The 16,953-nt window shown below is 45.2% G+C and overlaps 1 protein-coding gene across 2 annotated transcripts in view; it reads right to left on the bottom strand.

Moving 5' to 3' along the window:
- ablim3 (actin binding LIM protein family, member 3) overlaps positions 1-15,417 on the bottom strand; it is a 34,759-nt gene extending 19,342 nt beyond the window's left edge. The window contains exons 1-2 of one of the 2 annotated variants that reach the window (XM_084009168.1): positions 14,917-15,417; positions 9,234-9,365 (exon numbers count right to left, since the gene is read on the bottom strand). In XM_084009168.1, the coding sequence (XP_083865294.1) occupies positions 9,234-9,365; positions 14,917-14,929 (145 nt within the window). In that variant the 5' untranslated portion in view covers positions 14,930-15,417. The remainder of the gene's footprint in view (positions 1-9,233; positions 9,366-14,916) is intronic. The other variant, XM_084009169.1, reaches the window with a different exon arrangement.
- Positions 15,418-16,953: the final 1,536 nt, after the last annotated feature.

Here is a 16,953-nt window from a genome sequence, read left to right as displayed (position 1 = left end):
GTTTGGTTAGCTTAGCTTAGCATGCAGATTGGACACAGCAGGCAAATGCTATCAAAATCTGCCACAAATTATAAGATCTAAACAAATAAACAACGTTTTAAAGGAGGATTTTGCTCCCTTTGGTCTAGACTGAGTCACCTAATGTAGACTCTGGGTTTAAGCCTGCCATCGGCCATTCTCCTCCTCTTCTATCTATTTTAGAAGCACGCCGTCACTGAATCTTGTGGTTAGGGACGGCCAAAACGATGGTGACTGGTTTAAAGAAAGGCACACAAGCGTTTTCCCCCCATACCAGTATCACAATGGGTGCAGCCAGACTTTTGTTTGGTGCTCACATGTTCTGGAATTAGGTCTGGCCATGCAAGACTACCTTTGGACAGAAACTAGCTAGAAGGCTAGCTTGTTTTCCCCCTACTTCTGTCCAAAGGTAACAGGGGTTTATTACTATGTCTTGGCTGGGACCAGTTACCAGGCAACCAGCAGCATCTACATATTTACTATATGGATATGAGAGGTAGCATCTCATACTGTATTTCACCCAACTTTTACTTGAATGCCACTTCCTGCATCAAGATCAGCTGCAGGACAATAGAAGGAGAAATAAAACGTGCACAACCTGTACTGAACGCAGATACTTTGACCCAAATGATTCCTGAATGAACTGAGTTTCTAAGACATGAAGAGAAGACTTTTAGTGTAGAAACCGTCGGATCCTGCTGATAAGCCTGCAGCTCATGTGAAACGGGCCAAGAATTGAAAAAAAAAAAGAAAAGATCAAGGGCTTTAAACAGAGTGAGCAGACGCTTGATACGTTAAAACCAGACAGCAGAGAGACAAATAACTTGAGTAGAGGTTTGAACTAAATCTCAGTGTATCAGTATCACCAAAGACAACCTGAAGGAAGCAGCTCTATTTGACCAAAAGCTGTGTGTGCTTTAAAACGTCCTGGTGATTGATCTGACTGTGGTGGGCCTTTTTTTTTTAAAGAAATCTCATCCAGCAACAATTACTCATGAAGACAAACAGAAAAAAGGGAAATAATAATCAGCGTCGTAGCATCAAACCACTAATCGTGAGGTTGACAATATCAGATCCTGCAAACTATAGAGCAAATTATCGTTTAAACTCAACAAAGATAATTCTGCATGTGGTGGAATGAAGCACCTTCGAACGCCAACAACTTTGCTGCTAATAAACGGCTTTAATCCTCGCCGAGATAAAGAGACAGCTGCTACAGGCTACGTTTGGGTCCCTATAGCCACCAGTTTCCAGTTATGCTGGCAGGCTGAGAGTTCAGACACACACACACACACACACACACACACACACACACACACACACACACAAACACACACAAACACACACATAAACCCTTCAAAGGGGCTCATTCAATCTCAAGCTGTTTATGAGTGGAGCATATTGACTTAATGGTGTAATAAAAGATCAATGGGCCCCTCACTTAAAAACAAAACAATCTCGACTCCCACAGGAGGCTGGAGACACATAAATCCATCCCGATGAGATGGCACCGTGCGTACGCAGAGAGATAGGATAATGAAATGGGACAGTGTGTATGGTGAGATATGATGAGGGATCTTTATCATCGCGACGGGCCGTTGGCATGAAGGCAAGACGAGCAGAGGAAGGGAGGAACGGAGGGAAGGGGATGAGGGAGGACAAGACCGGAGCTAAGATTTAAAATAGCCTGTTTCTAAACATGTGTGTGAGTGTGTGTGTGTGTGTGTGAGTGCATGTGTGTGTGTGTGTGTGTGTGCAAACCACATTTCCAGAACCACTGAACAATGGCACATGCCTTCTAAAAAGTGTCCCTGCTGCATTTCAAACCAGACGAATGGGCTTTTAACCAGAAACCCAAATAACAGGCTATCTGATGCCTTCATGGAAAAGAGGGGGGGGTAAATATTTCTACTTAACTCTACCTCGAGGAAAACAAATCATTGCATCTTGGAATCCTTTGCAATGATTTCATAAAAACGTTTTTTAATCCCTTGAAATTAAATTGTCGTAATATCCAGTGACATCATTTTCTCTCTCTTTTTTCCCTCTCCTCTCTCTTCTCCCTCTCTCCTCCGCCGCTCACTCTTTGGAAATTAGTTTTCTTTTCAATCTGCGCCCCAGATTGATTTTCAAATGACTGGAATCCGCTCAATTAGCCTAATGCCCTTTATTAGCATACGGACGCCTGGCCGAATCACAGCCGGCAGACTGGGTCCGCTCTCAGCCGATTGGACGGGCCGGCTGATTGTTCACCTGTTGTGGCTAATCACACGGTTGTCTTTTTCGCACCGGACTATTGGTTGGATGCCTCGCAGAGGACGGCCCCCTTTCCTCAGTTGCCATAGGAGAGGGTAAACCTTCCACAGTTGCCCTAGAGACAGCTCGGCCCCAGAGTCTGAATGACGTGATGGTGATGGTGGCACGTTTGGTTTTGTTGTGGTTGAAACTGGTGCAAAATACCTCAAATCGGGTGGAAACCTTCTGTGACTGCAAAGATGTTTAATTGACACATTAAAACTAAGGTAAATGTGACAAAAAACATTTAATTGGTCAGGTTTACCAGCAATGATTTACCAGCATCTCAGGTGACTGTCCAATGCATTTAAGTGTGAAAATGAAAAATGCAGGAGAATTTGCATTTGGGCCTGTTTTAAAGTAATATATAAGACATTCAGAGCCTCCGTTTTCTACAGCCTTCTTGCAAGCAGGTCGTTCTACGTTTCAAGCGCTCTCCCTTTTAGACGTAACCATTAGCAGAAGTTTTGAACTTCCACGTCGATGGCAGTCGCCAGCACAGCGGGTGGAGTTGGGTCAGAGCGTGGTGTCTCGGCCGCCGCAGAGACGTGGCTTAGCTTGGCTCCGAGACGAAAAGACTTTGGTATCGGCTCCACATGGCGTGGACACCCACCCATAAAAACAACAGTTCAACCGACGTCAAAGGAGTTATACGCTTGCTACAGTCCTGGGAAAGTGCACACAGTTTGAAAACAGAATCAAAATTCATGCAGCTTCCTAAACCAAACGTTATCAGCTTTGCAAGACGACATCAAAGACTTAATTTCATCTATTTGCACATTTTGTGATCCATCCCCCGAACGTCTCTCCCTCTCTAATGAGGCAATCTAAAAGATGCTGCACTTCTTCCATATTGCTCTTTTTTTTTTGGCAACGCTGGAAGTTAACATCTAGATCATAAGTCTGGTGATTAGAGGTGTGCATGTAGGCCGGTGTCTGCAGCTGTGGTCATTAGAACCGCGCTGATTAGGCATCCGCAGGGGGTCCGTGTGATTGGGTATTTATCTCCAGCCAACAGACGCAATTAAAATTCCCTTCTCAAAGTCGGCCCGGGCCGGAACCCCAAAACCGTGAAGACAACCCCGCCTCCTCCCCTTCTCTTTTCTCTGTCTTTCCGTTTCAAGACTGCTTCCAAATCTTTGTGGCTCCGAGCACAAGGTCTTCACTTTATCTCAATTTGCAGAGTTCAGAGTCTACCTTCTCCCCCGATTCCCTTCAAAGTCTCCCTGACTCTTCTCATAATGCAACTTCAACGTCTTAATTATGCAATTATGTAAATGGACATGTATTTAAAAGCTAATTGTTTTAACCCTGCTCGTCAATGTGCAGAGAGGCATGTTGTAGTGGGGGTTGTAGTGACACGTTTCAGCAGGGGAAGAAACTCACCTATTCACCGCACATCTGTGCTGCTGACGTGGGCCCAAGGCTCCTCTGCCCTCCCCCCCCTGTCCCCTGGATCTGAGCCCCTCCGACAGGGAGGACTCAAGAGTAAATAATGTGTTTTCTCAAGTTGTGCCAAGTCACCGGGTGGTGAGAGGAGGCGGTCAGACAGACAGGAAGGACGAGGGAAACAAAAGTCTCAACACACTAGCGGCTCTGTGAGGCTGTTCTCATGGTGCTTTCAATGGAGTTTCATTGGCCCTTAACGGAGTACAGCTGAGGAGTATTGACACATTTTAACCAGATGATGACACTCTAGCAAAATCACCAAATGTATTATAATTCAACATGAGGGTCATTCAATAGTAGAGAAAATGTGGAACTATAAGAAAAGTCAAGAATCACTGAAGTCGTTAGGATTCATCTTCTGGGAACAATGAATCTTACACTTTTTGTCAAGTAGATATTTTGCTAAGTAAGTGAAAACATTTCACTGGTTGTGCTAAAGGACGGGATCCTCTGAGGACCTTGAATACCTGTACCACAATGAATACCTCTATAAATGTCATGTCATGGCATTGGGTTCATCATCTGGGGACCACGAATGTCTGTACAACATGTAGTGGCAATGCATCACAGCAGTTGAGATATTTCAGTCCGGATCAAAGTGGCGGGCAGACCGACCCGACATCGCCTTCCCTTTGTGCTACGCCGCTAGCGAGGCTATAAAAAAAGAAGGGAAAACCAGTAACAGAAAACAGACGGAGCTGAAGGCCGAAGCGGAGACAAAACCGTGGATGAGTGACAGAGTTGCCCGAGCGTTTTGGCTGCGGTCGACGACGGAGACAGATGGTTGCCCAGTGGAGTCCCTTCGTACCAGCAGACCAGCCCCGCCGCTCGGGGCCTTCAGCCTTTTAACCCTCCGAGGGCCGATCAGACACTCAGCGGAGGGGAAAACAGGCGTGAATGTGATCCCTCACACTCACGGAGATAACCGAGCTGCTGGAAAAGATGGAGTCCTGCGATGAGCAAATTAAAAGAAAACACTCAATGTCCATTTGGACTTGTTTAACGTGCGGATGTGTGTGTTTGTCCAACACAGCAGGGTCTTCTTGCTTAATGATCCCGTTTTCAGTCAGAAATCTCTCCTGAGCCAGACACTTAGCTCCACCTCACTGTGGCTCACACACACACACACACACACACACATACACACACACACACACACACACACACACACACACACACATTAAGACAATATGGGGGTTGTCAGTGTGTTGAAATCCCTCTAGGTAACGCTTGAGAGCGACAAGAGGAGGAATAATCCCCATCATCTGTGAGAGTCGTCGGGGAGAAGCACCGTTGCCCACCACGTTCCCCTCTCTTCCTGCCGAAATCTCTCCCTAGCAACCAGGCATTGGCGTGGTGATTGGAGCAGCGTACCAGCGGTTGCTATAGCTACAGGAAGCTCCCCTTCCCTGTAAACCCCCCACTTTTTTTTCTGTTATGTGTGTCTCTTTTTCTATCACCTCTCTTTCCATTACTCTTAATTCCTGCATGTCTTTTTTTTTTCCCTCTACCTCCTTCCCCTCCGCCACGTTTCCCTCAATCTCAAGTCTCGCCGTCAGAGAACAGAACGGCGCCACAGTACAGTAGGTCGACGTTATTAACACAGAGGGTGAGCGATGGGGGACTAATGGATGAACTGACCGAAAAAAAAAAAAAAAGGTCTGCAGAGTGAAAAGACAAAGACAAGAGCCCTGGCTGGAAATATGGAGCATTAGCAAAGCAGTCAAGTATTTATCCGACCTGTCTGTGTAAATCTGCTTTTTCCCCTTCGGTGCTGTTTTATGAGAACAATCTGTTTCGTCTCCGGAAGAAATAAATAACTTCTGGGAGCCGCCTGGCAGTTTATGTGCAAAAGTGTTTGTGTTTGCATCTGTCTTTCTCTGCAGTTGTATATTGTTTTGTTTTTTTGTGCCTCTGTTGTCTGTTCACACACACACACACACACACACACACACATTTTGCCATTGCATGTGATTTATGTGTGTGTTAGCGCTGCACTCGTGCCGCTGACAGGCCCCCGCTGTTTCTGTTGGAATCCAAGAGCGCCGGTTAGGATTCAGACGCGGGATAAATGTGGTCACTATGTCATTAGGCCAGTATGCACGAGTCAGCCCGTCTGCCTGTAATACAACACTACTTCATCCTTACTGTACAGTGCCACAGACACACACACACACACACTCTCTGTCTGGAGCTGATGCATGAATCTGAATCTTCAAGCATCTTTCCTACGACGTCTTCCCTGAAGCTGCTTCTTCACGCTGTAATCAGCTGCTGTGTAATGGGTTCAAATGAGAGGTTACATGCACGTGATTAGTGATCTGTTCATCTCCCGACTAAGAGAGAGGAATTATCATAATGTGTCATAAGGAGGGGTAATGTGGCTCGATAGACGGGGATGGATGTGTCCCTGCATTCTGAATGAATGAAAAAGTGACTCCGGGTGTTTAATACGACGTGGTCGTGAGCTATTCAGCGAGGCAGACTCAGCCCTTTTTCAGGAAAAAGCAGACGGAAATAATAATGAAAAACGGAGAAGTAAGGAAAAAGATTTTATGTCATGGTTTTCCAGTGGAGATGAATGGGCTGAGGCAGATACAATATCACCAGTCAAGGTCAATAACCTAAGTACACAAGCTGATTCTCTAAGGGGGCGAACAAATGCCCAGCAAAGAATGACATCAAACATCCCAGTGGCAGAGTTGGTAAACACGTCCGCCGGATAAAGCAATTGGCGGCCGACAGTTGATTGTATAATACAGTTTTAGCCATTAGCCTCCGAAATGGCACGCTCCCGCATGCCAATGTCATCCTGTCCCAAGATGAGGAATTGATTTCACGGCCGGCTGACTGTCATCGGGAAAAAGAAAAGGGAGTAAAAGCAAAGAGATGGAAGAAAATGTAGAAATCCAAATCTTAAACCCGTTCGGCCCTGTGCAGCGGGGACAAACGAAAAGCAGAGAATACACACCATCGGGGATATAGATTGAGTGGATGAAGTCCAGAAGAACATGCAACATGTTTGTGTGTGTGTGTGTGTGTGTGTGTGTGTGTGTGTGTGTGTGTGTGTGTGTGTGTGTGTGGAGGGGAGGGGGGGTTGGACACTGAACAACAAAAAGCTTTAGAAAACTGCTGGCTCAGGAGAGTATATTATGGGCAGGGATGTGGCCGCACAATAGTGCCCCATTGCCTCATGGGATGAGGAGAGCTCTCTGGAACATGAGTGGGGGGGGGGGGGGGGGGGGGGTCTGATGGGTGTATTTAACACGGCAGCTTCCTATTACTGCTGAGAGTGAGACGGGAGAGTGAGAATACACTCAAGTCATGATGTAATGTTTAGGGCGAAATGAGAAGCACCCCCATCCCCCCCCTCTCTCCTGCTCGCTTCCTGTGTTCACCCCCCCTGTTTTCTCTGGGGCACAGAATGCAGCCTTCCCATTGGTTGATAGCACCATAGAGATGCTGAGAATATCCACCAACCGGGGCCCGGGTGCCCCTTCACACACCGTTACCACAGCAACCCCCTCACAACCAGCATGCACACATGTATGGATGTGTACGCTGGTACGGTTGAGTGGAAGTGTGTATGCATGTATGCATGGGTGTGTGTGTGTGTGTGTGTGTGTGTGTGTGTGTGTGACGGCTACACGTAGGGAACAAGTAAGAGCCCTCTAATGAATAGCCAGCAGAGAGTTTATCTGCTGTTACAGCAACAACAACGTAGTGCAGCTCATCACGATCACAACTTCCTCCGATTATTCTAACACGAAAAGTCCAAAGAAACTAAAAACTGCCTGTTTTGTATAAAAATGGGATGATTTATTAAGATGGACACTGAAATTAAGGAAAATGAAAATCTCTTTGAAAGTTAAGGATGTCAGAAAGCAGAAAATGCCCAAAAGATCTCCTGTAAAAATGTTTTTCATGAATAGGATTAATTAAATATGGAATAAGTAAGAAAATGTGCCTATTTCGTGAATGATTAAACTGAAATTATTCAAATGACTATTAAATAATTGCACTTTTTTCTATTTAGGAGTGAAGAGAAGATTTGAACTTTCAAATTAAACATTTTGATTATTTTTTGATATAGAGGAGCAAATAATTATTTATATTTATTAATAATTATCTGCCCTATTTTCACAAATGTAAGGTTGAATCATATTCTGATGCATTTCTAACGACCTGTCTATCAAACTAGAGAACCATTAAGCTTTGCCCTTAAACAAATAATTATATCCAGTATGTGACATAATGTTGATTCAGCATAACTCGTGAGAAATATGTAGCGGGGAGAGATTTGTCTCAGGTGTCAATTATAGCACATTATGCAAAAATCTAAGATGATATAATGATAATCTGTTTGTAAAGTCGTCTGCAAATGACTGACAGTAAGCGTGACTGCTTTAGAAATGACATTATTAACATTAAACTGAGCGGCTTGCTCCAGGCTGTACAGCAGCATGACAAATACGATTCCTCGCTTCTTTGATTTCTGATTTGCACATGCTGGAATACTTGACCCTTTCAGACATGCACTTCACTCTACAAGTGCAGGGAAGTTGTTGTTTTTTTTTTTGCAATCTCGCTGAAGCGAAGACAAAAAAAGGCATCTTCCTGAATGTTATACTGTCAGTCACCTGCAAATTCTTAAAGGGATAGTTCATCCGAAAATGTAGATTTAGACTGAATAAATAGATAAAGTCCTTTTAAAACTTTACAAAGAGATGTCACATTTAGACATGGGGGATGTCATGATTATCCTGGCCAAAGTAAATGGGATATAATCCCAATAATCCCCAAAATATGCTTAAAACTCATCTTCAACATGCTGGCATCACTTGACATTTTTGTTAAGAAACATTTCAATAATACGACACAGATAAGACTATTTTTTCATGATCAGAAACCTAAATGATAAATAAATAAAAAAATCAACCTGTTTTTTTTTTTTATTCAGTGTCCATTTTTCTGCATGACAGCTTTTTCAACTCACTTATGACGCTATTCACGATTATCCCGACAATGAAAATTCAAAAATAAAAGTCTTATATTGTCCCATCCATGTCACACTATTCCTGTTGTGAGAGGATAGTGAGACGTCACCACTGTCATTGTAGGTCACCTGTGCTCACCTGTCTGACACAGTCTCATTAAACCACAGCGTTAAACCTGAGGACAATCCTCTCCAGGTTGGCAGCGTGATAACAAGCTAGCTCAGCAGGAGCTCTGTTCCCTGCAAGGCACCTCTGATCCGGTCCAATCCCCACCGTGGGCTAATAGTAGCACTCAGCATGTACACTAGCAGATGGAGAAGGTGTGAGTGTATGTGTCAGCGTGTGTGTGTGTGTGTGTGTGTGTGTGTGTGTGGAAGGCGAGGATGTCACCAAGATCTTATTTTTACTTTTAACAACATTTATGACCAAAGTGTGGCTCCAGCTCCCGTTCTGGATCAGGTCCCCGTGTCTTACCGGTGCAGGTGAAACACTTGACGTGAAAGTGGGTGTCTTGCACTCGTACCACCTCTCCTTTGCACACTTCCCGACATCGCTGGCACCGGATTGTTCCAGAACTTCGGTCACCGGAGCCTTGGTGATAAGCTGCTGAAGACGGAGAGAGAGAGAGAGAATATGAACAAACACCATCATATCGTACCAAGAAAAGTCTTTAGTGTCCAGTCTGAAGGACAGCAGTAAGCTGAACAAAAATGCTTTTTTAAAAGGTTTCTCTCCGCTGTGTGCAGGAAAACTGTGTGCAGTTCACACAATAAGATGAAGCTCTGTCAACACTTGTTTACCAAGATGTGAAGTCTGACACCCATGTAAGCTGGGAACGCTCCAGGCTTTCTCTGCCATTTCTAGCACACTAAAACAGGAGTAGACACACTCTCTCTCACACACTCACACACACTCAGGTTAGAGAGTGGATGGATCTCCTTACCTCACTTTGCATTAGCTTACATGTCAAACTCCTGCAAGCCAGATAGCTGTTTCACATTGTGAAGTTCTCTCATACGTCCCTCAACAGTAATGGAATAAATGCTCTCACAAGCAAAAAGAAAAAGGTCAAAAATAATAGATTCATTTGATCTTAAACGAGTGAGGAAAAATGAATGTATCCAAGACCTCTTAGGCAATTAGAGGCTCTTTAAAAGTCCACCCTCTCCTCTAGGCTGTACGGAGATTCTCTTGCATCCACAAGCAGAGAAAACACGGCCTTCCAACACTAAGACTCAGCAGCCGGAACAGCTGGGCTCTTATTTTGCTCCATCCTCGTGAAGGAGCATTCGAGTGGTCCTACACTATGTGGAAGGGGGGCATAATGGCAGAGTAACCAGCTGGCCTTAACGTCTACCTGAGTAGCTGACTGAAGGACTCTGCTGCTTCGTGGCGTGACAGAGCTGTCTGATTCCATTTCACTGGATGAATCCTGAAAGACTCTGAGCACTTAAAAAGTCTCACTGCCTTGCACGCTTCGCAGCCTGAGCACGCTCCAGGTTTTTGTGACAGCGTATGCAAAGCGTAAGCTACAGAATGTGTGCTGAAACGTGAGGGCATACATGCTGTACATCCATGGGTGTTTCCCTGTGCAGGACGGGAGTGTGGGCTGTGGAAAATATGCAAGTCTCACTCCCGATCTCCCACACTGAAGTCTGTTAGTTCATTGTTTTCCCCTCACAATGACAGGGGAAAACAATGGCAGCACCACTGGGAGACACCACCCTGCCTGATAAGTGCCCCAGCCACTGGTTCATATAATAACAGTCCCTTGGAAGTGTGTGTGTGTGTGTGAGGCCGGTCAAAAGGAGGCAGTCCTTTTCTTTTTTTGGCTCAAAACCAAATGAGCAACACTGATCCAATTAGGTGTGAATGAGAGACAATTGCAATGAATGGCAGAAGATGTAAGCCAACATGTATTTTCCACACTGACCTTTGGAAATATTTCCAAAACGAACCTCTGGCGCGGCGGTATGAGCACAGTGTGCTTCCCCAGCCCGGCCCGGCTAAGTTGCATAAATGAAACAACATACTGTAAAAACTGAGGTGCTAAAGGCAGGCATATCTTGCATATCCTGCATATTTTCAACAAATGCAGTATGTGGTCATGAATGAGTCGCTTATTGAACTTGTCGAATATGCAAACCAAAAAAAGGGCTGCACCTACACAGAGCATCCAGGTGCTCAAGCAGCTCAGGAGCTGAAGCGTTGCGTAATCTGATTGTGTCACGGCGTTCATTCCCATTGAGCGCCGCCACGCTCTCCCTGTCTAAACCCCTTACAGAGCTCTCCAACAACACTTCATCCCCCATGCTGAGGCGTTGAGTCATTCATCTAATGATAGCCACCGGACTACAGGTGTAATCCACTGACTCCAGATCAGTGGCAAGTTCCCCCCCGGGAAGCAAACAGCCTCTGGCAGACAGGTGATGAGAACAGGTCCGGGGTCAGAGAGGCCCGACGGCGTCCCCGGGGGGCCGAGAGGCTTCTGCTATTTTCTGCCCCTGACCCCCCCCTCCCGACAGCCTCCAGGGGAAGAGCACGCTGGGAGCTCAGTCACAAGGGATGCTGGGTAACGGGCGGTGACGAGTGAGCGGAGGGAAGAGTGCGGGGGGCAAAGAATTAAAGAGAAGCGATACGAAGACGGCGTGGATTCCAGATTAATTGGTAAACGTGTTCGCGGTTGCAGTAACGTCTGCGTACACGGACCGACGAACCTGAGTCGGGTTTTAAAAACAAATCTAATTGAATCACACTAAGCCACTTATGCATGGGTGATACCCACGTGTAGCTTTAATTTTCATAAGTCCAACATCCAAATTATAGGTTTTCTGCTGCAAAGGATAACATTAACAGGACTAGAATAAAGATTACTATTAGAAAAAAGTGGTTTAATAGAAATTGTTCTACTGGTTGCAGCTGTTTCTACTACAAACACCCACCAGCAAAGAGATGCACGATGTGAAGTTCTCTTTAAACTTTTCTCTTTAAACACATCAAATATCTCTGGGTCTCAATAGCTAGTATCACTTATTCTAGGCAGATTCAGCCCAGCGGTCTGAAATAAAGCTTCCTTTCTGCAGAAATTGAGAAACATGATGTTCAAATCCAAGCTTCATAAAACACAACTACTCAACCATCTGGTTAAAGGCGTAGCGAGCTAAGACAGAAATGTGTCCATTGTATTTGAAGGTACTGTTTACTACAAACTGAGGCCATGCCTTCCCCCGTCTGTAATCTGATGCAGCCAATGATCAGGTGTCTCCCTGCCATCCCCCATCCCCGGTCTTTATCTCCCTTCCGTCTGTCAGGACCTTGGCCAGCAGCATTCATCAGAGCAATGATGGCATCCAGTGGTATCGCAAACATACTGTCACTCCATGGCGAGGGAGCGAGACAGGCAGAGGGGGGGGGGGGGAGGTCAGACTGCTGCTGACCATCTGAATGATCGCTCAATCCCAGCAGAGGCCAAGGTCGTGGAGACGGGAACCTTGAGAACACACACAACGGTGTAGCCTTGATCTGAATGAGTCTCCTTGTTTTTATTCTATTCAAATTAAATAAAAAACCTGCTTTGACTTTACAGATTAAATGGCAAGTGATGGTTCCATGCACTCACACCGTTCTATGCAAATCAACGTCTGGTAACCACAGTGACCGTAGCTGCAAATGTGTCTCACGTGACGTCGACCTCTAAAAACAACACAAGTCGTATTGTGCTGGGATTATTCGGGCGTGCGTCCCGGCATCGAACGTCTGCACATCTTTGTCTCCCACCTTTGTTCTCTGTGTTATTGAAGCGAGGCGTCTGACAGGAGGCGTGATGAACGGCGTTTGGCTCGGGTTTGGACTGCTCACCAGATGAGGCAGAAGAGCGGGAATCATATATGATGTAGCTCCGCTCCCCGTCTACCCTTCTCCTGACTCATTCCTCCCGTAAAACAGAAAAAAAGGAAACATTTAATGTAGTGCTGTCTTGTGTATCTATGTGTTTATTTCCCTTGTAGAAGGCAGATAACACCGTCTGTCAGCGGGTCAGTGGATCATTATGTCCAGAAAACACCTTGGTCCAGAACAAATTTACCAGGTATATCAACCGTTCCCGGAGGCCTTATTTCTTATGATGTTGTGGACATTTTGCCGTTTACACCATAAAGCCAATATGTCCATTTCTTTCATCCATGAAAAGGTATCAATAAAACGCTGGATTTCCATGATAAAAATGTTTTAAATCACACAAATTGAATGAATCAAATAATTTTCATCAAATAAATGTTGAGATATATTTCACAAGCGAAGTGAAACCTTTGACCAGCTGGCAGCGTGGAAGCTCAGAGGATCACCAAAGTCGTGAGGATTCATCCTCGGGGGTGCAATAGATATTTTGGGGGCATTTCAAGGCCATCCATCCAACCGTCGCTGAGATATTTCAGTGTGGATCAAAGATGTGAAAGACGATACATGAGATCCCAACCTTAACTGGCACCGCCTTCCAGACTCATCATGCATTCAAACCATTTGACTTAATCATTAGGTTGCATGAGACGGAGACGTTTCTTTTTTTTTTAAGTTAAGACCCAAATATAGGCCGGCCTTTTGGGATATATTTTGTCTGATGTTGGAGAACTCTACGTGGAGAGGAAGAGTGGGAAGGAGAGAGAGGGAGGGAGGTGTCAGCTGTCTGTGATGTATGACTCTGCAGATCCCCTCCGGGCCCCGATCTCAATGATCAGCGTATTGATCAACATGTGTTTTATTGGTCCCCCACCGAAACACACATACTTGTGCTTATGCTGCATCTCAGAAACGGCATGATTCATCGGCTTTACCTTTACTCTACTTCTGAGCATGCAATATACTCAGAAGTTCGTAAAGCGGAGGTCCTTTCCCCCAGACGCTTTTGTCCAAAGCGACTTACAATAAGTACATTTGTCAAAAGAAGGAAACAAAGAAACCACAACGTATCATTGCCGATAAAGTAAGAGCTAAGAGCACATGAAACCCAGTGACGGTCAGTCAGAGCTCCATGTGTGTCCATGGCCTCTGGGTCATCACACTCAATGCACACCGAGCAGCCCCAAACCTTGAGAGTGGAGGGGAGCATATGTTTGACATACTGGCGGCGGTTGGGCTGTTTTTTTTTCCCGCCTATAAAACACACCATCGTCTGCGCGCTGTGACACGCGGTCAAGTGAGTTAAACACGACATGCTGTGTTTCCTGTTCCAGCTTCGAGGGCACTGGAACTGGAACTGGCAAGTCAGACCGCGGTGCCATGAGGGTTTAAGATGAATAATGTACACAATGGCTGGATTATGAATGATGCAGTAATACCGGGTTCCTCCTGTAGACCTGGGGAGGGGAGGGGGGGGGAGACAGGAAGCACATGGCGACGTCAGTTCTAGGCCAGCCTGGTGCACATCAACGGGCCTCATTCACCGTTAAGGGACGGGACTGGAGGGGGGCGGGGGTAACTTGTGATAACCGATGATAACTTGTAAACAACAAAGTGGAGGCATGCCGTACACATGCTCACACAGCTGACCGGCCAGCCTACAGGGGAAAGCCCTGATTCAGCTGACAGAGGATCAGGTCGCGGTCAGCTGATACAAGGTCAGCTTAGCACCCCCCCCCCCCCCCCCCCTACACACACACACTCACACACACTCCTCCTAGGGTGATCTAGGGTAAGTATGACAGAAACCTCTTAGGGCTGTCAAGACTTATTTCTAATGTGCTGCATTACAAACCAGAACCAAACTCCCGTGGGTCAGAAACCTCCAACTTGAAGGTTTCCTGCTCCCAGAATGCAGCAGGAGTTTTTTTTATTTTTTTTTACAAAGGTGGTCTCCCAAGAGAGGTCAAGTGTTCTTCTGGTGGATGAGGAAGGTGAGAAGAAGATGATGGAGAAGTGAGGAAGGAGGGGCCGAGCAACAGCTGTTCTGTGGATGAAGAATCCCCCCCAAAAAATGCTCCTCTATGGATGAACTCTGGGCAAACGGTGCTTCGACCTCCAGATACTCTCTCTGTAAACCTGCTCCAAGTCCGCCTGACACCACCATCACTTATTTTCACACGGAAATCACAACCAAATTGAAATGTATCGGTGTTGTTGAAGTGGAGATAGATAAAAGCGCGCAAGAATGGGGGGGACTTACCGCTGGAACTCATGATGCCCAATGTTGCTCTTATCTTCTCAAACAGAGCGCCTCCGTCGAGAGTAATCCCATAAAAGCGAGAGGGAGCAGTTTACTCCTCCCAAAATGTGTGATTAAAAAAATAAAAAAATAAAATAAAAATCCAGCATCCAATATCCAGCCTAGGTGACGCTCTCTCTCTCTCTCTCTCTCTCTCTCTCTCTCTCTCTCTCTCTCTCTCTCTCTCTCTGTGAGGTGGATGGATCCAGAACGAACGGAGAGAAAAATAACGTGGAATAAAAGAATAAAAACAAAGCGAGGGTATTTCCAGTGGTTATAAAAATAAAAGCAAAGCTCCCGTCCTTGCCCTGTTAGCTGGGCTGGGTCTCCCCCCCCCTCCCTTCAGATGAACAGGCGTCAGTAACAACAATGCCGCTCCGCCGGATTCCACCTTCACATTTTCGCTCGTGGCTGATTCCAGCTCCGCCGCGCGCGCTCTCCCTGGCGGTGTTGTATACTGCTGCTGCTGTCACCGCGCGCCTCGCAGCACGCGCTGTATCCACACAGCCGCAGCAGACCTCTTCCGGCTCTCGCTTTCAAAATAAAAGCAATAAAGTGCGTTCAAATCAGATAAAATGCTCATAAATGGGTAGTTGTTGGCTTTGAAAAGGTGGAAACCAACCCATTAAAACACACATGACCACAATTTGAAAAAAGTGGATTTTTTACGTGTTATATATTAATTAAATATTCCCTATATTCCCTAAAAGAAATCCTTTTGCAAGCTTTTAAACATAAAATTAAGAAGATTCAGTACAGAAGCATCTCATAATTCATAATGTATAGTGTTGTTGTGGTATGTAAAATGTTTTTATAAAAATATATGCTTCTTAAAACCCCACTCAAATGTATTAGATTTGAAGAGGTATATGACATTCATTCATTTTGAAATTATTAGTTTAAAATGTTATGTTATGCTATGATATCTCCTCCGCCTACACACCAAAATATGCATTAAAACACCAGCTCACTGTCATAACATATGTCCTTGTATAAAAAAAAAAGTGACAATAAGCAGCCAACTTCATGTCACCTGGATCTGGAGGCCAAGTAGCCGTCACTGTCACATGTTTTGGGGTTTTATTTTGAAAGTAAAGTCGCCCTGTTTCCGGGTTGTGCTCCGCTCCTCTGTGGGTGACTTGACCGTCCTCTCCTGGGTTAAGCGACGTCACCCCGGGCTGCTGTGAACGCTTCGGGGAGGCCGTCACCTCCATCACGCTGCAAGAAGTGAGAAGTGTTCAAAAACCGCGAGTCTCTTTCAGTTAATCCATTTTTTTTCCCCTCGAGGTGAGACAGACAAATAATATCATGTTTAAAATTATTGTAATTATTTCTCAAGACAGTTTTATTTTAAACATTAGAATAAATGTATGAAACAAAGTGAGAGCCTTTATGAAATTAAAACTTGTTGGTGATTTTTTTATTATATATATTTTTTTTCGCAGGCTGTGGGCTTGTCACTAAAACTGTTATGACACCGCCCTCTTCTGGAAAGTCGATGTAAGCAAATTGGTTAATTGGATCATCTCCGGTGGAGCTGCTGATGAGGAGAGGAGGTTAATTGTGAAGCAGGATTTGCTCTGCTGTGTTTTCGTTGTACAGCATCGCAGTAATTACATCACAATTAACTGGCCTGTAACGACACGCCGGACACTCTGACTCTGCATGATTAAAAACACTCACATTACAGGAGAGATATATACCTATAATAAATAACTTTATGATTTAAAGGGCAGCATCATCCCTCACTCTCAGCACTTTGTCCTCTTCCCCTTTTTTTCTGAAGTAATTGGGTGATGTTGTCATCCCCTTCTTTTTTCTTGTTGGTGTAATTCATCGTGAAGAAAAAGGGACAGGTAGCACACTGAAAAGAGTTAAGTACACTGAGAATAGTGTGCGTACTAACTTCCACACCAAGGTGTTCAAAAGACTTTACAGTTAAAGTGTTTTTGGCTTCGGTGGCATCACCGTGGAAACATCACCGTGGAAACATCTCCA

Source organism: Eutrigla gurnardus, assembly GCF_963514095.1.
Source record: "Eutrigla gurnardus genome assembly, chromosome: 5".
NCBI classification, from domain to species: domain Eukaryota; kingdom Metazoa; phylum Chordata; class Actinopteri; order Perciformes; family Triglidae; genus Eutrigla; species Eutrigla gurnardus.
This window is presented reverse-complemented; position numbering and strand designations above follow the sequence as displayed.